The sequence below is a fragment of the Apaloderma vittatum genome, unplaced genomic scaffold, assembly GCF_000703405.1.
Source record: "Apaloderma vittatum isolate BGI_N311 unplaced genomic scaffold, ASM70340v1 scaffold9032, whole genome shotgun sequence".
Lineage (NCBI taxonomy): Eukaryota > Metazoa > Chordata > Aves > Trogoniformes > Trogonidae > Apaloderma > Apaloderma vittatum.
In genome coordinates, this window is record NW_009705261.1 from 22,982 (window position 1) to 44,927 (window position 21,946).

Here is a 21,946-nt window from a genome sequence, read left to right on the forward strand (position 1 = left end):
CCTCTCAGTTGATAAGGGAACACAAAGCCTCTCACGGGGAATGCTCACTCACTTGTTGGCAGTGCCAATAAAGAGATAATAGCTACATTGGATGCGGACACTGAAAACTCCACTCAGAGGCGGCAGGGGTCCGTCCAGAGGCATTTACACAAGGAAGTATTGGAGGAAGCTTGTGTTCCTCTGTCCATGCTATTGTAACATCCGGGAACAGTTCATTCGTTCATTCTCCTGACTGTTGCTCCGTTATTGTTCCTGAGCAGCAAATTGGCTTGGAAAAGCATAACAGTTCTTAATCGTAATTGACTGGTCACGCTTCCCAATGAAGAGCCAAGTGACGGATGCTCAGTGTATAATCCGGCTGTGAGACAGCAGCTTTTTAAGAGGTCTTGTATTCCTTCATCAAGCAGGGGTGTGAGGGAGTTCTCCTGTAATGAAATGCTTTGCTGATTAACAGGGAGTTTCTTTAACTAGTCTTTTCTGTTAACAAGCTGCTTTTCTGTGTCCCTTCCTCTGCCTCTTATTTTTTGCCTTTAGCATGCTGTGACAATGGTCACTTAATAGGGCTTCGTTGTGTCTCTACACTTACTTGGATTGATTTGTAGGAAATCTCTTCGTGCAACAAATCTATTCATGTCGCCATCACTTCAGGGTCTACTTACTGGCTTTCTTGCGTTTTAGGATGTGTTTGCTGGGGACACAAGAGCTTTATTCTTCTCACAGCCACGGTTCTCCAACTTTAAATTCACATACCAGTTTTGTAGTGAGCAGGCAGAACATAAGTTCAGCTCTAAACGATCTTCTAATGAAAATCTGCCATTGCGTTCCACAGTTATGCTGCAGCTGGCACAGGGCATTACGGCTGTGAGAGCTCGTAAAACGTGTCTAATCATTAGTCTTGATGATCCTTGTGCCAAAGGGTCAATTATTTCAGAGTAGCTGTTAGTACATCTCTATGTTCTGTAGTTGTTTTTAAGATTGTTAGTGCTGAGTACACTGGTAAACGAAGTCCTAAACAGAAGATGGCTCTGAGCACTATTGCCTGTCCAGACCGAGGAGTGCTGCAGAACATCTCAGCAATACCATCTTGCCAGGTGTGAATATTTAAGTGTGGAGAGATGCTAATAGGTGGGTTGGGTTCTCTAAACCCATTTACTAAACAGTATTGAAGCTTAGTTTCCAATGAGTTTGGCTGATGGACTTTTAAGCTAGGTTCTGATGCTGTAGTGTGAGCTCAGTCCTTTATTAGGCACTAGAGTGCACATGGAAGAGGACTCTTGGCTGAGCAACACGTTTATCTGACATCTCCAGAGGTGCAAAGTCCAGCTGAAATGCTTCCCACTGTTAAGTCATTGCTCCTGGGGGCTCACCCATGTGGTGTTTCTGATGTCTAATAGGATCTGAATTTGTTTCAGCTTTCCAGCCTTCAGAGGAACACCGACAGTCTCTCTCCTTTGGCCACCTACATTCCCACACTTGTAGGAACATAATGTGTTTCACACCTCTGCCTTCCTGAGGAAACTGGTTGTGAGCGGCTGGTAAGATCAGAAGATACTGAGGAATAATAATAGACAAACACACAGATGGTACCATTGCATAAACCCTTATTCTGAGGCTATATACCAAGGTGAAATTCAAGGAAATTAGGATTTTAACATTCCATTTACCATGATAAAAGCTGATCTTCATCCCAGCAAAAGAGGCTGGAGAATAATTCAGAAAATATATTTCAGGAAGAGAGATAGGATAGTCATGTGGTTTGGTGGGCTTTAGCTGAACTCTTCACTTGCCCACGCTTTTCTGGTAATGCCTGAACCAGCCACGACGAATCTTTTGTGTGGTAGTTTCTCATATGTAAAACTGTGGCATGAGGAATAATCCTAAGTCCTTAGGGCAACATCTGCTCCATCCTTCTCTGGTGCAGGATCAGTTGTGCTCTGTGTAACCATGCAAACAAAGGCCTCCTGACTGCTCACCATCTCTGTTTCCTGCTTGCCTCGGTACGACTTCTGTCAGCCTTCTGTGATTGCTAGTTGAGGGACAGGATTTGTCCCGTGATACTAGGCAGTGCTTTTTCAGCTACACTGCAGGATGGCGGGCTGCCTCTAAAAGAAACCAGAATGTTAATTTTGGCTTGGGTGCTTGAATTTAAGCAAATAGAGCATTACTGGTCAGGGGTATATTAACTTAACTCCTCTCTGTAAGTCATTACATTTACTGTCAAACCACAAAACAAGCATTAAGAGGTCTTATTAATGCATTTTATATTTATAGACATTTTTACATAAAGTGATCTGCCTTAAAGTATTTAATATCTATTTATGTTACAAGAATTTCTAAAGGGAAAAAAAGTCAGCATTACAAAATACTATTTTATTACTCCTATGGTAAATGAGAATCTTTGAGGGGAAAAAACCACCACCCTCCTCTAGAATAACAGCTAAGAAACACAGCAAATCCCTTTTGCAACCCAGAAATAACAGGTAGTACTTCATATAGCAAATGCTGTATTTTAAACGATATTCTGTAGTTCTGACCATCTCCCTGAATAGAGGAGAGATTCATGTTGAAGGTATTTGTTTTTTTCTGAATCCCATTGTAGAGGTGCAAGCTCTTCCATTTAATAAACTAATATTTGAAGTTGTTAGACAGATTTTTCCCAAAATCACGGAAGAATTTCCCTCTAAGGTACTCTGCAATGTATGAGTAGGAACAAGCACAGCTCCAGGGCTTTGAGTTGACTTTAAGTCACCACCTTTGAAATGAGATCTGTTCTTGTTTTCTGGCAAGCTATTTGATGCAGCATGATTTTCTTAATGGGCGATTCCTGATGGCTTTGTAATAATGTAAAAAAAAAAAATAAGCTGATAAAGAAGTTGTCAAATGCCATCATGTACAGCTGCAGCCTTAGTGAGGCAGTGACTTTATGGGCATGTAAGAACATGGACAGGGAGAGATAGCAGAAATATAGAAATGCAAAACCACCTACTTAAATATAAGTGCTGATTTTTTTTTTTCCTAAGTTAAATTCCCTTGTTACTGAGCTTTTGCATGGTGTTGCACTGTTTGCATTTCAGTTCTTGCAAAAAGGAGTTTCTCTATCCTCAAAGACAGAAACTGCACTGGCCCCTACTGTGGCTGGTCTTCATGACTTAGACTTTCAGCTTCCTGGAGAAAACTCCTGATTCAAATGATTCTGAAGCATGTGATAAATGAGGTACGTCACTTTGTGAAAGTTCTGTCCATGGCCGTAGCGTTTTTAATGAGGAGTGAGTGGTTTCAGCTAATACCTGAACACCAAGTTGTAAATGTTGGCTCCTTGCAATTGTGCAGAGCTTACTTTGCAAACCAAGTCCTACTCGGACTGACCCCCTGAGCGTTTAGCAGCAGAGACGCCTGAATTTCCAAGATCACAACCTAGTCATTTAAAAGCTGCTTTCCATGGGTTTGAAAAGCTGAAAAGAAAAAAAAAAAAGTTCTTTTTTTCTTTCTCCCCTAAGTGCATTTTGGTGGGCTTGGAATAAATTCCAACTGTGGCTTGGTTTTGAGCTTGCCTTTTTCTGAAAGAATACAGCATGCAGGGGTGAGTTACTGTAGTTTGTGTTAGTTCTTCTGCAGCTGTTGCTAAGCCATGCTATTAACGTGGAAACTCTTTGCAGCAGCAAGCAGTAACTTGAAGTTAGTGATCCTTTGGATGTCATTAAGAGGGAAAATTTCTATGTTATTCTTCAGGAATAGTACTGGTTTACTCTCTGAAGCCCTATTTTACACTCTGCAGATTGTTTTTCATTTTGGATTTCCCCTGTGAGAGTTTTTTCTATGTTAAAGAGGTAGATAAAATAATTTTTATCATGCATGCATTGATGGATTTATATCTCTGTGCTCTTGGGGGCTGGCACATAAAAGCTTCAGAGCTGCTACTTATAATCATCTTCTTTACCTTGATCTGGAATTTTCATGTTGGGAACAGGGATGTAAGGGAAAAGAATATAAGTACTTGATCACTGTCTACAGATTAATTTTTTCACTCCAGCAGCCCCAGGAGAAAGAGTTATGTCAACTCTATCTTATAAAGAGCCATGAATATGTTCTTTTTCATAATGTTTAATGGGGTAATTTGAAAGCTTGGCTTTAGGTGGGTGTTAGAAATCCTATAGCACTTTTCAAAACAAGTGAAAGACAACCTGAGTAACCTGAGTAATGCCTCTGCTGTCCAAACGGCGTCCAGCAGCCAAAGCAACGGGGAGGCTTTTGCTTAAGTGCAATATTTAAGGAAGAAAAAAGAAAAAATGTCAATTTATCCTGAGGGTTGCTGTTCTGAATTCCAAAACATCTGAAACACACACACGTCTCCCTCCCACCGTCCACCTGCAGAGGAAGCTCTTGAGAATTAAAAAAAAACCCCAAACTGACGTAGTTTAGTTCCTCTCCTAGCCCAATTCTTCTTGTCTAGCTTGTGCTTTATGCATGCAGGGGCAGGCCTGGACAGCTCATGCCAAAGCTGCATTTATTCTGTCTTTTCCATGTCAAAGCTATAAGGAGAAAGAAAAGCAGGGAGAATGCAAACAGAGGAGGAGAAGGGTGGTTCAGGCTTCAGGCTTTGCTCTCTAGGGCATTCTTTGCAGTTAAGTTCTGTCAGGGAAAGGCAGGTGAAGGAGGGAGATGTCAGAGATGGGCTTTATTCTTTTTCTTGTTCTTTGGCTCTTCCCTTTCCATTTTTCTGCCTGTTTTATATGACTCTTTACTATACTTCTTTCTGTTTCCAAAGCTCAGTCTTTACTTTTGATGACTCCTCACAGAATGGAAGTCAGTATAGCATAGAGGTTCACCTGCAGCAGGGCAACCAGATCATGACCACACTTCAGACACGCTGACAACTTTTCGCATCCCTTCCATTCAGCCTAGTGACCAAGAACCTCCATTACTCTTCCAGCCAAGCTGCTTTCTGACACTGTGGTGATGTCCTAAAACAGCAGCCTTTGCATTTTGTTCCGCGGCAGTGTGCTGGTGTGTTTCATGCAGCTGACATTTGTGTTCCTGCCTGCCTTATTTTGTTAAAAGTTCCTAAAATACCCAAAATAGTTTGATGTTTCCCCTGTTGGAAATGGTCATGGCAGCCTCAAGGGTGTGATGCAATTGCAGACTTGAGGGAGGCTGGCCCATGGTATTGCGGGTGGGAAGGGAGGTGTCAGTGAGTCAGTCAGTCTCTCTGTTAATGCATATGCTGTCAGGAAATGTTGAGAACATCTGCAACAACTGGGAAATCCTGTTCCTCCTCCCCTGGTACCAGTTATCTCAGCCACCTCGCTTGGCACTGTTAGCTCCCGTGGTGACGACAGCCAGTTGGATGTGGTGTCTGAGCAGCTTAGACAAGCTGAGCCTGTGGGTGATGCTTTCCCTGTAGGCTGTGGGAGAAGGGCAGAAGGTGGTTGCCACCATGATGGAATATTTTCCAGTGGGAAAGACCTACAGATTTGATTTCTTTTTTGTTTTAAAAATACCTGGATTCCGTGATAATGCTTCCATGGGCGCAACCTGTCTCGCACAGCTGGGTTTAACACTGGCTGTGTGCTGCCAAAATGGCCGTGAAGAACCTCTGCCGAGGTATTTTTTTCATCAAGCCATTTCAGGTCTGTTTGCCTCCTCACTGGGATTCCTTCTAGCCTTAAAGGCTATGTTTTGCGACAGTCTGGGTGTCCATTTAAAAGGATGGTGCACTGGGTGGCAGCAGGGGGGCTGTGGGGGCCTCTCTGAGGAGGAACCCAGGGCCGGACACGGCCGATTCTAACCGGCTCCATGGCGGCCTCACCACAGGACCCAGCAGAGCCCCTCAGGAAAGCAGTTGGCACCTCTGTGAAAACGTGTTCAAGAAAGGGCAAAAAAGCCGTGTGGAAAGTGAGGAGGAAAAAAAAGTGTGAGGAGAACTCTGTGTGAGCACCCAGGTTGGAGGAGGAGGAGGCGCTCCAGGAGCCAGGGATGCCCTGTGATGGGGCCAGTGGTGATTCCCTGAAGAATATTGTGGCCTGTGGAGAGGAGCCTGTGGTGGAGCAGTTTCTCCTGACAGGAGTGCAGCCGGCGGAGAGGACCCGTGCTCTGCCAGGGGAAGAGAGCAGCAGAGAGGAGCTGTTGTGGGCTGACCATAACCCACCGGCACAGCTTAGGGTAAGGAGGAAGGAGGTAGAGGAGTCAGGTGTGGCGGGGTGACATTGAGCTTAGGAAAAACTGGTGGGAGCTGAAGGCGTTGTTTCAATTTTTGTTTCTCTCTATGCAAATTATTTTAACTGGCAATCAGGTAAATTTTCCCCACGTGAAGCGCGTTTTGGTTACAACAGCAGTTGATAAGTGCTCTCCCTCTCTTCATCTTGACCCATGAGCTTTCTCATCATATTTTGTGCCCCTGTCCTGCTGAGGAGAGGAGAGAGAGCAGCTGGGTGGGGTCTGGCAGGCATCTGGTCGGAGAAGCTCGAATGCTCTGCAGTTGCCTCTCAATCTCAAACTCCATGTCCCTTTTTCCCAGTCCTGTGTCTAGGCAAAATGCAGAGGCATCATGCGATAGGCTAAGTGATAAGAACCTGTTTGCTGTACTCTCATTTTATGAGTAGAAACTTATAAGGCGGTCAGAGCTAGCAGAGAGCTGGGCAAATCGCAGGCATCCATCACAGGCAAATATTTGTTAGCCTCTGTAGTGATACCTGAGAGATTGACTTGATCAGCACGATGCCCCATTGACCCTCTTAGCTGAGCATCCAGGTCTCCATTTACACCGAGGTCAACTGTCAGAGCCCTTCTCTGCAAGTATCAAGTTTATCCCCCCAGGTCTGCAGTGAGAGGCCTTAGCTACTCTACCAACATACCTCCGAGCCAAGCAAATAGTACCAGCACTTGTAGGCATTTGTACAGCAGCCGCAGGGAAGATAAATGGCTTATTGTGCTCATCCTGAAGGTCAGTGGGTCAAATACTGAGTAGTGTCTGTCTTGCAATGTGTGCCTAAATTATAGGAAACATTTACGTGTGTGCTTAAATCCAACCCCAAACACTAAAGTGCTTAAGAACACTCTTACACTGAGCACATTCCTGAGTATTTGCACAAGTAGGAAAAATACCAAGCGTTGAAAACATCCAAAATGTGTTCATGTCTTGGGTTTGCTGTGGGAAGTTAGCTGAGCCTGTGTGATATTTTCAGCCAAACGAGCTGTGAGTAAGGAATCTAGCTTACCTGTGGCCAAATTCTGCCTCCTATTAGCAAAGAGTGTCTCTTCACTGGTCTTGATTTTATGTTTTTTGATTTGAGTAGGGAATAAAATATTCATCCAAAGGTTATTATATGGCATTTTACACCTTTTTAAAAGAAATCCCTCCTTTGCCTTTTTTGATATAGTCTAGTTAAACCATTTGTACATGGAGAAATTTGTGAAATAAAATTCTGGCATCAATTAAGATCTTATGTTCTAACCTATAAAAATGAGGTGAAGTATCTGAGCTGGAATGAAAAATCTGGAGAAAGTAGTAAGGTAGTTTCCGGTGCTATTTTTGTATTTCCTGAGGCTTGTGTCATTATGTGCTGCCTTATTACTATTCTCTCATATAAGATATGAAAATAACAGAGGGAAATTGCTTTTCCATTCTATTTCCTGAAGTCTAAAACACACCATTATTTCATCTTGCATTCAGATATCTCTGATATTTAAACACTGAAGATCCATGTTAGTTGGATGCTTCATAACGTATGTCCATGTTCCTTAGACTTTCATTTATTCTTAATGTTCCTTTGGAGTATTTCTCACTTTTCTTTTGCTGCTCCTTTGTTGTTCCTCTTGTTTATTCCAGTTGAAAGTATTTTTCCTTCTGCAACTAACTTGTGTATTTTTTGTTTTGTTTTCCTAATTTTTTTTTTTGTCCCTGAATGCTGAATCTTGCTCAGATTAGTCTGTGGTGAAGCTCAGTGCAGTATGGTCAGAGCAAACCTAGTTTGATTTGGCAAGTGTTTTAGCCACACTTAGTATGTGGCACAGTAGTTCTTAAAAGTTCTTTATTTTATTAAGTGTAGTAGCACAATGCTGGATCATTTTTTTTTTTTGCAGGACAAAATGTCGTAACTTCAGTCACAATTAGTTCCTTCAACTATTACTAAGTCTTAGTATTGTTACTAATACACTGTGGATGTTCTCTCTGCGTTTTGACAGGTGTACAACATGTTCCAACACCAAAGTCTTGGAATTAAAGTCAACATTCGAGTCACCAAACTAGTCCTGCTTCGCAACCGTCCTGTGAGTTCTAACTAATTTTTACCCTGTGCGCTAATTGTACTGTGGTAGTCTCCCAGGCAGAGCAGGATCCCTGTGCTGGGGAGGAAGGGAGAAGTGGGACAGGTCTGGCCACGTGATCACAGATTGTAGGTAGTGCCTGCTGCATTTCACCAGGCAGTATTAAAAGTGGGGGAAGTATAGGGTGCTGCAGGAGTGAAAGGAGCTACTGTCCTTTTATTTGTCCTTCTGGTAAATCTTTGTCTGCCTATAGTTGCAAACCAGTCTCAGGAGTTGACTGTTACAAAGATCTGCTATCTAAAGTGAAACTTCCAGACTTACAAGGCTTTCAAATGTAATACTGTATTAGAAGTTTATGACTGCTGCCAGCTGTTGGAGTTTGTTCTGTAGATGAAATGACAAAAGTCAGTGTGGATTTGAAGTCCCTGGTTCACCTGCTCAGATGAAGCTGGTTTCGCACTTACTGTTCTATCACTTCTCTATTTAAGCCTCTGATTTGTCATCAGAGGCCTAATTCTTTATGTAGAGACTGTGACTGATATTTCTTCTTTTGAATCCCCTGTTTTTCCAAAAGGTGAAGTTGTCTATCGGGCATCATGGAGAGAGGTCTCTGGAGAGCTTTTGTCAATGGCAAAACGAAGAATATGGTGGGGCAAAATACCTTGGTAACAACCAGGTTCCTGGCGCGAGGGATGACACCCCTCCTGTGGATGCTGCCGTTTTTGTAACCAGGTAGAGTAAGGTCTGGTTTTTCAATGTACTTCAGTAGTCAGAGATGAAGTTATATGGTCTAGCAGTAATCTAAGGAAATTTGCTACCCACAGGTTCTTCAGATGTCTCAGATGAAAGTGATTTGTCTTGGATTCGTGTGTACTTGGGAAGGTCATGCAAAAGCATCTCTCCTCTTGAACCAGAGCATTGTAGTCATGGCCACTATAGCATGTTGTAGTCAGGATACAGGCAAGACATGGCTATAGCACAGGTGATACTTTTTTCGCACACCACCTGGTGTAAGTAGAAAAAATAGGTGAGGTTTTGGAGCACAAGCCCTTCTTTGTAGAAGAAAGAAGCTGTAGAATTGAGAATGCAGCTGTGAACAAGTGCTCTGTGTGTAATTAGGTATGAATCAACTGAACGGTCTGAGAGGAGCAGACAGTGTGTTGATAGTGGGGAGGTGATGAGGGAGTTATCTCCTAAAGAAATTAAGAGACGAATACCATAAACTAATTTTCTTCTTATTTGCCCTAGGAAATAACCACTTTAACACCTCTTCCCTATCTCAACTGAGACAGAGGAGGGGTGTAATTCTTGATTTGTTTTTGTGTTTGAAAACCACTGCATTTATTTCAGATGTGAAATAATCTGTGTGTGAATACCTCAGCAGAATTCCTTTCAGGCCACAGCTCTGTTCGTACTGATGCATCAAATACATCAGGGTATGACCCGGACATGTTGTCCGTATTAACCTGCAGTCTTTTTTCTTCTAAATTCACTACCCGAGCTCAATCTCATGATACAATCCAAATCTTGTGCTCCTCACAGTCACCATAAATTCTGAGCAGCAAATCCATGGTCTTTTAAGTTGATTGCATACTGTAAGATATAAATGAAGAATGCATTGATTATAGAAATAATCTCTCCATAATTGAAGTAAGTACAAAAATATAGTGCAAGATTCATGCTGTATGTGCTAGAAAAACATCCTTCCCTATGCCCTTTTTCCCCAGTTTGAGGCAGGAGATGTCTGTACTGCAGTTCAGTATTACTCACCTCTTTGGCCATATTTTTTTCTCTGCCAACAATGTAAATAGAAATACATATTATTGCATAAACTGCCATTCTGATTGTAATTGTCTGTTGTGTCAACAGTCACATTGAAAACTGTCTATGGGATTTTGGTGAGTGTTCGATAAAAGAGCTGGTGAGCAGGGGGTGGGGCCATCAAAGTTCCTAAGAATGGGCCTTCACAGTCATGTCTGCAGTTCCCCCAAATCCTTCTCTCTCCTCTGTACTCAGCATAGTCCAACCAAGCACTTAAGCAGATACTTAACATTTTAGACAGGGTGAATAGTTCCTTTGAAGTCAACGGGCTGCACATCCTGGTTATAGTTAAGCATGTGCTTCGTTGGATCAGGGCCTAAATAAATAACTAACATTTTTGTTAAACTCATCTGGGCATCCAGTTGTCCTGCATGACAAGTGAGGCATACAGAATCTCTTCTGATGTGCTCTGAGCACAGGGCCGAGGCAGCGAGCAAAGCATTTCATCAGTTCAGTCTCTGCAGCTTGTAAAATTGAATGCATAATGTCAGGCTAAATGGATTGGACTCAGGCATCTGAGAAAGACCTCTAGGAAGAACTGTTCCATGGATTTGCAGAGTTTTTGCAGCAGGAGAAGTACAGGTTCAATTGGGTTAGAAACTTGATGCAGATTTTGTGAGAAAGTGCAGGCCAAGGAGCACATTGCTGTGCATAAGAACAACATTTTTCCAGTTTGATAGGCTGGCGGTGTCTACTTGTAGTCTTTTTCCTTCCTTCTTGCTGTGCCTTGTCCTTAACCCATCATGCTTCTGCTGCACAGAGGATGCTGCATTACTTGGAAGACTTCTGGCCCAGCAGCCCGATTCCTGCGTCAGGGAAATGAGGTTTTCTACTCTTGGCTTTGGAAGTGTGTGTGTGTGTCCCTGGACCCTCCCCAGACTGCACAGATGGACCAGTGGTAGAGGATATGGGAACAACAGCATGTCCAGCACAAGCAATTGCGCCAGAAAAAGCAGAAGCTGAATTTTCAGCAGCTGCAGCTGCTTTAGGACTAAAAACAGATTCTTTGGGGTCAACCTCTGAAGACATCCCTCTAGTTCCAAGCTGGCTTTCTGTTTGTTTGAAACGTGAAGGCACGCTTGCGTTTTGAAACTTCACCTCTGACTGATATTGCCCATATACTCGTTTGTATACAAAAATAAATTACCTAGGTGGCAAATATCCCTCCTGTGGGGTTTTAATAGTATGCACCTGATAGAGTTCCAGGTCAGAGGCATACTATGTCTGGGAAATAAGATGTACCAGTGCCCAGTTCAGTAAGTAAGTGAGACAGTGGAAATAATCTGTTAGAGCCCTGAAGGTCTGAGTGTAACGCTGTGGTGTCTATAATCATCAGACTTTTCTTGTTCAAATAACTTTTGACCAGAATAACTTCTGTCTGCAGAATCTGTATCTTAGTGATCATAGAAGCATGTCTCGTTTGAAATACTTTCTGCCTCTTGATCTTCGGTCTTTCACATTGTGTAGGAAATCTTCCGACGTACTGGTGTTTTCCCTACCTCCTGGCTGTAGGTGTTTGGGTCACTTGTAAGATTATAGATAATGTGATAGCAGAGTGAAGAATGGCACAACACCAAAAAGAACAGAATTCAGAGCTGTCATTAAGCAAAGACTTTCTTTTTTCTGATGCACCAGTGTAGTTGTTCCATTTGTAGCCTGCTCTTCCCTTCCTCATTTCTCCAGCCCTTTGCCTTCCCATCAAATGGGCGAACGAAGCAATTCAATGTGCATCGAGGAAACTGGATGCATGGTGGTACCGAATGTGTATATGGATGTGGAAAGTGGGTTTTGGAAGGTTTTTGGCTCTACCGGTTTTCTCTGCCCTTTAGCTTTATGACCCTCCAGGGTTAAACTAGTCAAAAGATGTCACCTGAAGGATGCTAGGAAGTGGCCATTAAACAGAATGCTTCTTATTCATATTACACACTTCAACTACTGTCCTTCTTTCTGACAGCAAGGACCTGAACTGCAGAATTTAGCTTAGCGCAGTTAGCTATTTTTTTCCAGTTTGTGTGAGCCAGATGGAAGAGTGACTGTAGGAGGAGTTCTGAGCTCTTCTTTTCTGGCTATTTTTATTGAACAAAACAACTGGCTTGTTGTCATTTTTTAAGAAGAATTGCTGAAAGTCAGCTAATGGAAACACTCTGCACAGCACCACAAGTGATAATGACTGAGAATTTCACAGGTCCCTAGAAGATGAGGCACATGTCCTGTTTGATTCAGTCAGTGGCTAAAAGTGAAGAGTAAAATTGCTTCACAGCTACAGAGTGTGATTTCGGTATATGATCCAAGACTTAGTGTGATAAGATCAGATCTTGGATTTGAACTGCATCTCCTGGAGTAAGAGTTTTGCTCTAACATGGCTCTATAAAAGATTCGGCTAACAAAACTGTGATAAGAGACCTCTGCACATGCAATGAATATTAAGATTTTTTTTTAAAATCCTTAGAGTATCATTATAGTATCATTCATGTCAAGCTCTTAGTTCAAAAATATAGATGCAATCAAACTCAAAAATGTGCTAGAGAGAAACCTGTCACTGAAACTTTTTAAAAGCAGATCAGTTTCAGTGCCATGATGGGGCCGTCTTACCTCACCAGCATGACTGATGCACAGGTGAGAGAGCTCCTTCTTAATGCTTTTTTGGTCTTTGGCTCCCCTCTGACTGCCAGGAAAGGACTGTAGGAGTTTCAGTTTATAGATTTAGTGATGGGGTGGCTGCTTGCCTTTGGAAGAAGACAGGGAGCTCCCCCGAGCTCATTTGTGGCTAAAAGTTTGGATGTGCTTTTCCATTTGGCCACAGAGTTTTGGGGTAAAATGTTTACAGTTTAAAGCCTAGCATTTTGGTATGAAGTCTTTGAACAGAAGCATGATGTCTCCTGTGCTTGTGTTCATGGCAGTTTAAGGTGGGCTGAAGAGGTTTCGTACTTGCAGGCCTGCACGCAGGCAATTGGGCAGCCACATCCAGTTTGTCTTGCTGTCCTGTTTAAAGTCCTTCCCCTGACCAGACAGCAGCACAGTGCTCTCTTTACAGCCAAGGATTGTTTGACCTCTGTAGGAGAGAACGCAAGTTGTGCTGGACCATTTATGAGACCCCTTATTTTCTGGCATGGTGGCGATTTCTCCAGGAGCTGCCTGAAAGTGCCAGACACCTTTGAGTGTAGAACGGGGTGCAAGGAGCAGAACTGCCGTGCTTTATTTGCAGAGCTGGCCAGCCCCTGAAGAGAGACGCTTTTCTAGCAATGGCCTCCTGCCATCTGCTAATAGTTCAGCTATCTGTTGTCACAAGAAAAGCATCTGTTTGATTTACCAGTTTATATAACATAATAAGTCCTTAAATAAACCTCCATCAAGTTGGCTCTGGGAACTCAAGCAGGCGTGCTTGTGCCAGCTCCGTCAGGAGACTGTCATTACTCTTCTTCGGAAAGACTGGAATGCCAAGGTGTCGAGACACAGTAAGGCTGTGGTGAAAAATGAAAGCTGGGGTTGGTGTGTGGTCGTAGCTTCTGATTTTGTATTGTTCCTATCTGATTTTTTAACACTTGGATGGGTGTTATGGTTTTTCTGTATTGAAGCATGGTTAGTTTTCCATGTCTGCTTAACAAGAGCTGTTGTTTCTCTCTTTCCAAGCCCTTGACAACTGGATTTGTGACTTTCAAAGGAGTTTGGCTTGAAGGGTTTGAGTTCATCAGCCACAGTCCTGGGCCTTAAATCTCTTTTCCTGTAAACGCTAGTTTCATTTTTTTCTTCAAGCAAAAAGTATTTTTAATCTTTCTCTAAGATTTTTTTTTCTCTAAATATTTTTTCTCTAGGTATTTTTTTCTCAAAGTATTTTCTTTTAGTATTTTCTTTCTCAAAGTATTTTATTTTTCTAAGTATTTATCTTTCTCTAAGTATTATCTTTCTCTAAGTATTTTTAATCTTCCCTCTGCCAAACTCTTTAACGCAAAATCCCACAGGGGACTCAGGCATTTCAAATGACACGCTCCAAATGTACTAATATGATTCTCTCACTAGCCTCCCCACAGGGTGAGGAAAGCCATAATGATAGAGATTATGGTTCCTCAGCTTCCCTTCGGTTAAGGAACTTCGGAAATGTTTCAGCACATGTGATGCTTTTCTCCAGCACTTCTTCATAGTGGATTGTGCTGCAAAGCAGGTCTGGTGAAGATAGCTCCTAAAATTAAGGTCTAAGTGCTTATTGAAATGCATCCAAAGCATTAATTTAGTTATAAAATACTTTTTCTCCCACGCTTATTTTTCTGTCATGAGGAACCTCATTTACAAAATCTTCTCACGTAAAGTGTCATCACTTGCATGGTGAGTTTCAGGGCTGGTTACTCTGATTCTGTTTAATATAGCTCCATGGATTCCTGGTTGACTGATGAGTGCCAGTGGCTTATGTAGTATCTCTTCCTGCCTTGATGAGATCTGGGGGCACTGGATGAGATGCAGGGGAATAACACAGACCAAATGAAGTCTCTTGAACCTCTCTTTGTTGGATTCAAATCATAAAATGGCAAACCTGACAGTAGTAAATTTAGCTGAAGCCAACTCACCTAGCTGTTACCTGGCAAATCCTGAAAATCTCCTTCTTGTCAATGCCTATCCTTTCCTATTTAGTCCTGCATCTTTGTTGTCCTTCTTGGTTTTACTTGGAGAAGGAAAAAAAATAAGGAACTGAGAATATGTGGGTATACAGGATCAGTTCTGTGTTTCCAGACAGTGTCCCTACATACCTTCTCCTCCCACTTTTGATGGTGCTGTTGCATCACAGCGTGTCTGTTACTTTTTGTTACAGTTCTCTTGTGAAAATAAGAGGTTTGGTTTTAATCCAGTTGCTGGAGAAGTCTGACATCACAGAGTGAGGCAGTCCTCTTTTACATGCTAAATCTTAAGTCTATTAAATTGAACTGTAGTATATGGAGCTGATTCAGATAACTGCTTGTAATCTCGAAGCAGCAATCAGTGCTACTATCTGTGTTGTCATCGTGTAGACTGCACAACAGTTTGTTTTGCGTTTTTTTTTAAAAAACCCAAACCTCAAGTGAGTGATGCAAGTCATACATCACTGCTTTTTCCTAGCCTGAAGTCTGGAGGTGCAGGATACATTTCACTTCTGTTATGTTTTTCTTTCTAGGACAGACTTCTGCGTACACAAAGACGAGCCTTGTGACACTGTGGGTAAGTCGGAGAAGTAGGGGAGAGTATTTTGATAGCCAGCTCTATGCTAAGAGGAGCTTTCTGGGCAATGTTTCATTCTTTGGTTTGCTGTAATGTTGCTTTTGCTGTTCTGTATATCTCTGTGATGCAAATATGGATTAGTTGAGCAGGCTATGAACTATAAACAAGCCATTATATATTAACCCCTTCTAAGCATTGGAGATCTGAGTTTAAGAAGTAAACTTAAGTATTCATGCTTCTTTGGAGCGGGTGTGTAATTAGAGAATTGGAGATTAAGAAACTGGAATGTATGTATAATGATCCTTTCAGTGTCTACTCACCTAAAACATGGATGTGCTAATGAATGTATTTCCCATTGTAAGAACCTCTGTAACACTCCCAGATCAAACTGGCACTCAGACACCAGAGAAGAATACCTCATTGTAAAAAGCCAAGTTAAATCTTCTTTTCTGCCTTCTACTCCACCTACTTTCTAACTGCCTTTAATCTTATCCAAACCCTGGATTCACAGAGTCTTTACATCTCACATGTTAAATGCTTTGTTTATTTATTTATTTAACTTAGGTAGCAGTAACCTTCACTGTATCTCTTCTCCTGGTATTTTTTTTTTTTAGTCACCACAGTAGCAGCAGTGTTTGGAGGCACAGCTCAATATCTTCTCTATGAAGACTGTGTGATTTTTTTAGACTTGCCTCAAAGCAAAGTGGCCCCTTATCACACATTCTATCTAAACTTGGAATAGATCCTGATTTTCAGCTGATCTCACACTCCAATGTTCAGAGAGAGGCAGACTAGGGGTTGCTCTGCTGACAGGAGTGGTGATGAAGAGCATGGGTGAAAGTGCTTTCAGCAGGAGCTCTGAAACTGTCTGCAGAATTCTCGTCCCGGAGACTGAGCAGGTGAAAGGAGGAAACACAGAGCTGAAAAATACATACGTTTTCTTTTCAAACATGAGCAAGGATTGGCATCTATGTCCAAGATTTCTTTTCAGTCAGAATCCCTCACAATGCATTTATTCTGTGCGCAATGGAAAACACAGTTCCACTAAGGAAGATTTTTATACTGTGTACCTGCGTGTGGAGATGCCTATGGTAAGACACAATAAAGAAACTGATGGAAGACACGTGCTGGTTAAGGTCAGAGCTCTTTCCGGTTTTAAAGATCTCTGTTCAGGGAATTATACCATAGACAGCATGACTAAGGAAATATTTTTATGAGTTCTTTTCTGTTCTTACAATGCTCAATTATTTTCTTGTGCTGCAACTTGCTGCAGGCTGTGGGCGCAGTGGAGAGAGTGGAAGATCAGGGCAATAAAGATTAAACTCCTTTATTACTGTTTTCAGCATAGTCTTTCCAAGATACTTAGAAGGTGAACGTTCATGGGACAAAACCTGTCTGGCCTCTTTGCTCTCTTTAATCTTATTTTTCTTTCCTTCTCCCCTGACAGTTTCATTATGTGGCAGCAAAGCACTAGCATCTTCACTTACTTAGGCTTTTTCTATGCCCCACTGTTTTCTGAACCCAGAGACAGTGTGCCTCATCCCCGAATACAGCTTAGATCCTCCATCATATGATACCATCTTCTCTTAAATACTTCAGAAATAATGTTTTGGTAACAGCAATTTCCAGGCAGTGTTGCCTGTGCCCAAAATGCTGGATTACTGCAGTCTTTTCAGATCATCTACAGTTTAGGCCCTTATCTCTGGGTATATACTGGTGGTGCATTTTGAAAGTTTTCTTCAAAACCATAAACCAAGGAAATATTCTGGTAGGGGCACAATCTGAATGAAGTCTGCCCAAATATTACACTCTGATATCTCATCTGTCCCTGCCCTGAGAAATAGTTCTTAGGCTTAGTGGCTGGAGGTGGAGCCTGAAGAAGATAACCGATTCATCTGGGCATCAGCTTGCTAAGGAGTAGTGCAGTGGTGCAATATGAAATTGGAATTCTGAATTTTTATGAATTCATATCCATAAAAGGGCTAATACATATTTTTGAGTCCTTATATGTGTCCTAAACCCACAGTATAGTATCTGATAATTTTGGACAATGTGTGTGGTGCCCTAAATATATCATACAGTTGTGATTTATATAGAGATCGTTGTCTCTGCTGTCTCTGGATGCTCTGTATTAGCTTCATTCCCTTTCTCTGGCAAAGAGATTCTGTTTATCTGACAAAAGTATTGTATCTGAGATACTACTATGTGATTTTTCTTTACCAATGAAAGTTAGCCCATATGTAATACATTTATATTACAGAGGTTAGACCAGAAGGGCCCTGTGTCATTTGCACATCTGTCACAGCAGAGGAAGAATAAATGGAGTGTACTTGTGTGTCATGCAGCTGGTTTGAGAAAGTGGTTAGTGGTGGTAGTAGTGAATTTTAACTGTGTGAAGGATTCTCCAGTTTCCCTCCTTAGTGAGTTGCAGAGCAGTAGGCTTCCAATAGCCGCCATTCTGTGCCCTGTGTATAGACATGGGTTTGCTGAGCACCAATGTGACGTGGCATTTACTTGGGCTTGATATATGTGCAACAATCAAAGCAGGTTGATGCTCACTGGTATACCATACTGACTTATGAAAAATTAGGTTGACATTCCAGCCGTCTCTGTCATTGCCAGATTCCTCCAACTCCCTCCAACTCCCCTTCCAAATGAGCAAGACTTCCTGCGAAAGCAAGAAGCTAGTTCAGAGAGTGACATTGATCTGGAGAGTGATGCTGAGAGTTACAGCACTCCCCGCAGTTCTCTAGAACAGCGATTGTTTTCATTTCTTGCCTTATCCTTCAGTTTTATGTATGAAGAATGTGATCTCAGCAGATGCATGTGTTATTTCACCTGCTTGTGAAAGCTGACCATTGCAATGTGGTACACTGCCATCCTCTAAAGGAAGAAACATCCTTCTGGTGAGCAGGCACCCTCCTAAACTAGGAGACTGAGGCTACTGCTCTATATAAGGCTCCTGATTTCTATTCTCAGTTCTGTCATTGACTCAGTGTGTGACATTTGACAAGTCACATTCTGAATGATTCTGTCTGCCTCTATGAAATGAAGATTTTGAGTGCAAAGCTATGGGAGACTGTACAGCTTAAGAAGAATTTTTATAAAGCAGCGTGATGTCCTTGAGCACATGGTGCAACACAAGTCCAGAATCTAATGTTGCTTAGTCATCTTTAAGAGACTGTAAAAAATCTATTAGATTATGTGTACTGGAATAAGAGGACTCGGAGTGCTGTAGGTAATGGGATTTTTCTAGTGACAGTTCCTCGATTTTCTTTACATTGTGAGACATACAGAAGCAAAACTTTCCCTAGTGGAAGTATCGAGGCCCAGCTGTTGTTTGGAAGTGGGATTATGAAGTTTAAATGGCTTATAAGAGGTGTTCATTTCTGCTTAGAAAGATCCATGTTGAAAAACCTGTCTGGAATCTTTGCCTGCCATGCAGACACAGAGAGAAAACAGCAGCAGGAGGTTTGTATTTGTATTCTGGCAGGGGCCCCTCACTGAAACCAGTTGCTCTGGGGACTTAGTTCAAGTTTTCTTGGCCCAGCTGCCAAGGTAGTGTGGAAGGTTACATAATAGCTGAAACAAGCTCAAAAATGGTGAAAATATGTAGCTAAGTCTTTGTGGGGTGGTATCCCACTGGCTGTGTCAAGGAATAGAAGCACGTTTGTTTAAGAAATAGTTTGTTACTGCTCATTGCTCCACCTGGCTGTGTAAGTCAGCTCCAAGTACGGATGCATTTGAAAGGAAGTGGCCAGAAGGGAAACGACCTGCCTGTGTGCAGTGCACGTCCAGCAAGGGTGTTCCAACAGGCTCGGTTTTGTGACCTCCGCTACGCTCTGCAGGTTGAGCAGGGAAGGTTCACTTTGTGCGACACAGCCTTGTCAGACACCAGTCAAAAATTTTGCAGTCTCCTGCCACTTCAGGCTCATCTCTCGTGATGTGACTCTAACCTGATCTGCCGTTTCCTGCAGAAGAATCTTTGTTCCAATTGAGCTGCCTCTAAGCCAGCCAAATTGAGAGTTTAATGTCTAGCTATTAATATCAGGCTGCAGCTTGGAGCCTTGCACGTTGTCAGAATCCAACCTTTCTGTGACATAAGCAGATTGAGAATGCCCCTTTCGTTCAGTATTTCCACTGCTAGTGCCAAATAAGAAGCTTTACGGTTAGTTAGGAATGATCCTGCATATTTGAAGGCAAAGCTTGGCCTTGATTCCTCAGTGTACATGTTACCCCAGATCCAAGCTGAAGCTTCCCTGTATTCAGCTAATAATAAAAGTGGGAGCAGTGTGGAATTGGGAAATGGAAAATGAGATTGTGTCTTAAATATCCTTAAATTGCCCTGCTTAAAAATGTCTTTACCTCTGCTGCAGTCACATGTGCTTTTCTGTGGCTTGATGTCGAGGAAAAGAAAGCAGAATATAGTATATATGCTGCAGATGGGCAGGTTTAGCAGAAGGAATAGCTGCCTGGAGAAAACTGAGTGTCAGAGCAGAGGTGATTGAGAAACATAGTTTTCCAGGCTGCTTCCACAAGTAAATCAATGTTTTGTGAAAAACATTCCTGTCTGCTGGCTGGCTTTAACTAAAGGACTCAAAGATATCTTACTGAGAGTCCTGATGGTTATAAATTCTTCTGTAATTTGTCTCCTTTTTCTTGAGTATTCAAAACACTGGCATGTGAATGGGGAAATGGAGTTTTGGTTTTGCCGCTGTGCTGCTGGTTGACTGCACAGATGACATCCTTCTGCTGTACAAGTCCCTTTCTTCTTTCAGAAGTGTGTGGAAAGCTATGGGTGAAAAATGCTCTCATGGAGAGCTGCATTTTAGGGTGCTGTTCACTGGTTTTCCTCCCTCTGTAGTTATGCCCTGCTTTCTGCTTACGAGTTTATCATAGTAAAATGTTTCAAAATATGCCTAAGTTTGGCAAATGAGACATATGCTCTATGCTTCTGAGTAGTTTTCATCCTTTTTTATTCCCTGTAAAACACCTGAATAGAGGACTGCTCATCTTCAGCTTTTCCTTGTCTGTTTGCTTGTGCAGTCGGGTGGCTTCCTGTCCACAGCAAGGAATAGTTCTGGTCAGTCCTGCCTGTACTTTGTACTGTTCATTTAGGTCTTCCTCCCTGTGTGATTCCAGTTCCCTAGCAGTGTCACAACAGAGAATTAATCCCCAAGGAAAGGGAAAAGACTAGCTGGTTTGCCCTGAGTGGAAAAGAAAAGGAATTCTTGCATTAAAAACATTTTCCATGGTAGTCCGTGTTGAATGTTTCTGTATATTCCAGGGCGGGTTTTTATTTGATGCCAGAATAAACAGGAATACCTGCTGCTTAAAACAATTCATTAGAGCAGCAGTGTCTGGCTTTAGCAAAAGCCTTGCTGGGACTATCCTCCTTCGGACTAAAATCAAACACACTTTAATACGTTAAAATATACATACTGTAGTTTAAATGTCCCTTAAAGAAACACCACCAGGATGGCTTGGGATTTGTTAAGAAGAGGGACGTCGCAGCATGGCAAGTTTTTATATCACTTGTGGCTGTGTAGGGCAATGGAGCACTTTATGAAACCAAAGGGAGCTGTGGTACACTGCAGTGGAAGACTTTTTCCCTTGCCTTTTGGTTGCTAGGGAATAAACGCTCAGCAGCACAACCCAGACAGTGCAGAACTGTGCTGTTGGGCATATTCATCACTACCATCTCTCAGGACCTACCCTACCCATGACAGCCTTCCAATTTCTTTTCACCAGCTAGCAATCTCTCCTATTCCAAATTCCCACTAAAAATTTGTGTGCCAAGTGAGCGCAAGTATAAGATTGCATACATTTTAATAGAAGTCCTGGAATGAGCGCAGTCACTCAAGTAATCAGGAATTCCTGACGCTGTAACCCTTGCTCTTCCTCACTTCAGTGTCCTGTGTGTGCTTTCTCTCCTTTCTTACTTCAGGGGCAGAGCCGGTGTGCAGCCGTTTGCCAGCTCACAGCTAAAGAGCAGAGTAAAATCCTTCTTATAATGGACTCAGTGAGAATTTGGACAAGATTCTGGTCCTGCTCTCACATGTTATCTGAGACATGAAACCCTTCTTGGGGCCTTAGTCTAAAAACTGACTGAGGGGTTTTTTTCTGGAGAGACTAGTTGGTTTGGGGTTTCTGAGACATCTTGAAAAAATCTGATATCCTGAGAATGATCCTTTGTACTTTCTGAAGATCAGTTGACATGTCTACAAGCTGTCTATATGAGCATACAGAATCACTGAAATGTTTAAAAATCTTGCAAAGAGACAACAGTCTGAGAGAGCTAGAAAACTCAGTGGAAAGCACAGTGAAGCTGACCAGTCCGCTTTTGGACAGACAAGTAAAAAAGGAGGTACAAAGAAAGGCCATATGTACACACTCTATTCCCCTCCATCCAGTCTGTAAAAGATAAGAGCTGGGCATGCCAGTTTTAACAGGCTATATACTTATTGTTAAATATATCAACTTTCTCATTAATTTATATGAAAACTTAAAGTATGTGCAATGTACTTGGTTGAGTGAAGTGCTGATGTTATTTTATAGAGACTTATTTTCTGGTTTTATTGTTACATAAAGTAGAGCATTTGAATTTCATTTGCCTGTGGGTTTGGTTTCAGCTCAGTAGTCTTGTTTAGGTTTGTCTTTATTCGTTGCATATATTAAG

At 42.1% G+C, this 21,946-nt stretch overlaps 1 protein-coding gene across 1 annotated transcript in view; it reads left to right on the plus strand.

The window, feature by feature from the left end:
• ADAMTS17 (ADAM metallopeptidase with thrombospondin type 1 motif, 17) overlaps positions 1 to 21,946 on the plus strand; it is a 162,329-nt gene that overhangs the window by 14,065 nt on the left and 126,318 nt on the right. The window contains exons 3-5 of the mRNA XM_009865321.1: positions 8,182 to 8,265; positions 8,837 to 8,994; positions 15,224 to 15,267. Coding sequence (XP_009863623.1) covers positions 8,182 to 8,265; positions 8,837 to 8,994; positions 15,224 to 15,267 — 286 coding nt within the window. The remainder of the gene's footprint in view (positions 1 to 8,181; positions 8,266 to 8,836; positions 8,995 to 15,223; positions 15,268 to 21,946) is intronic.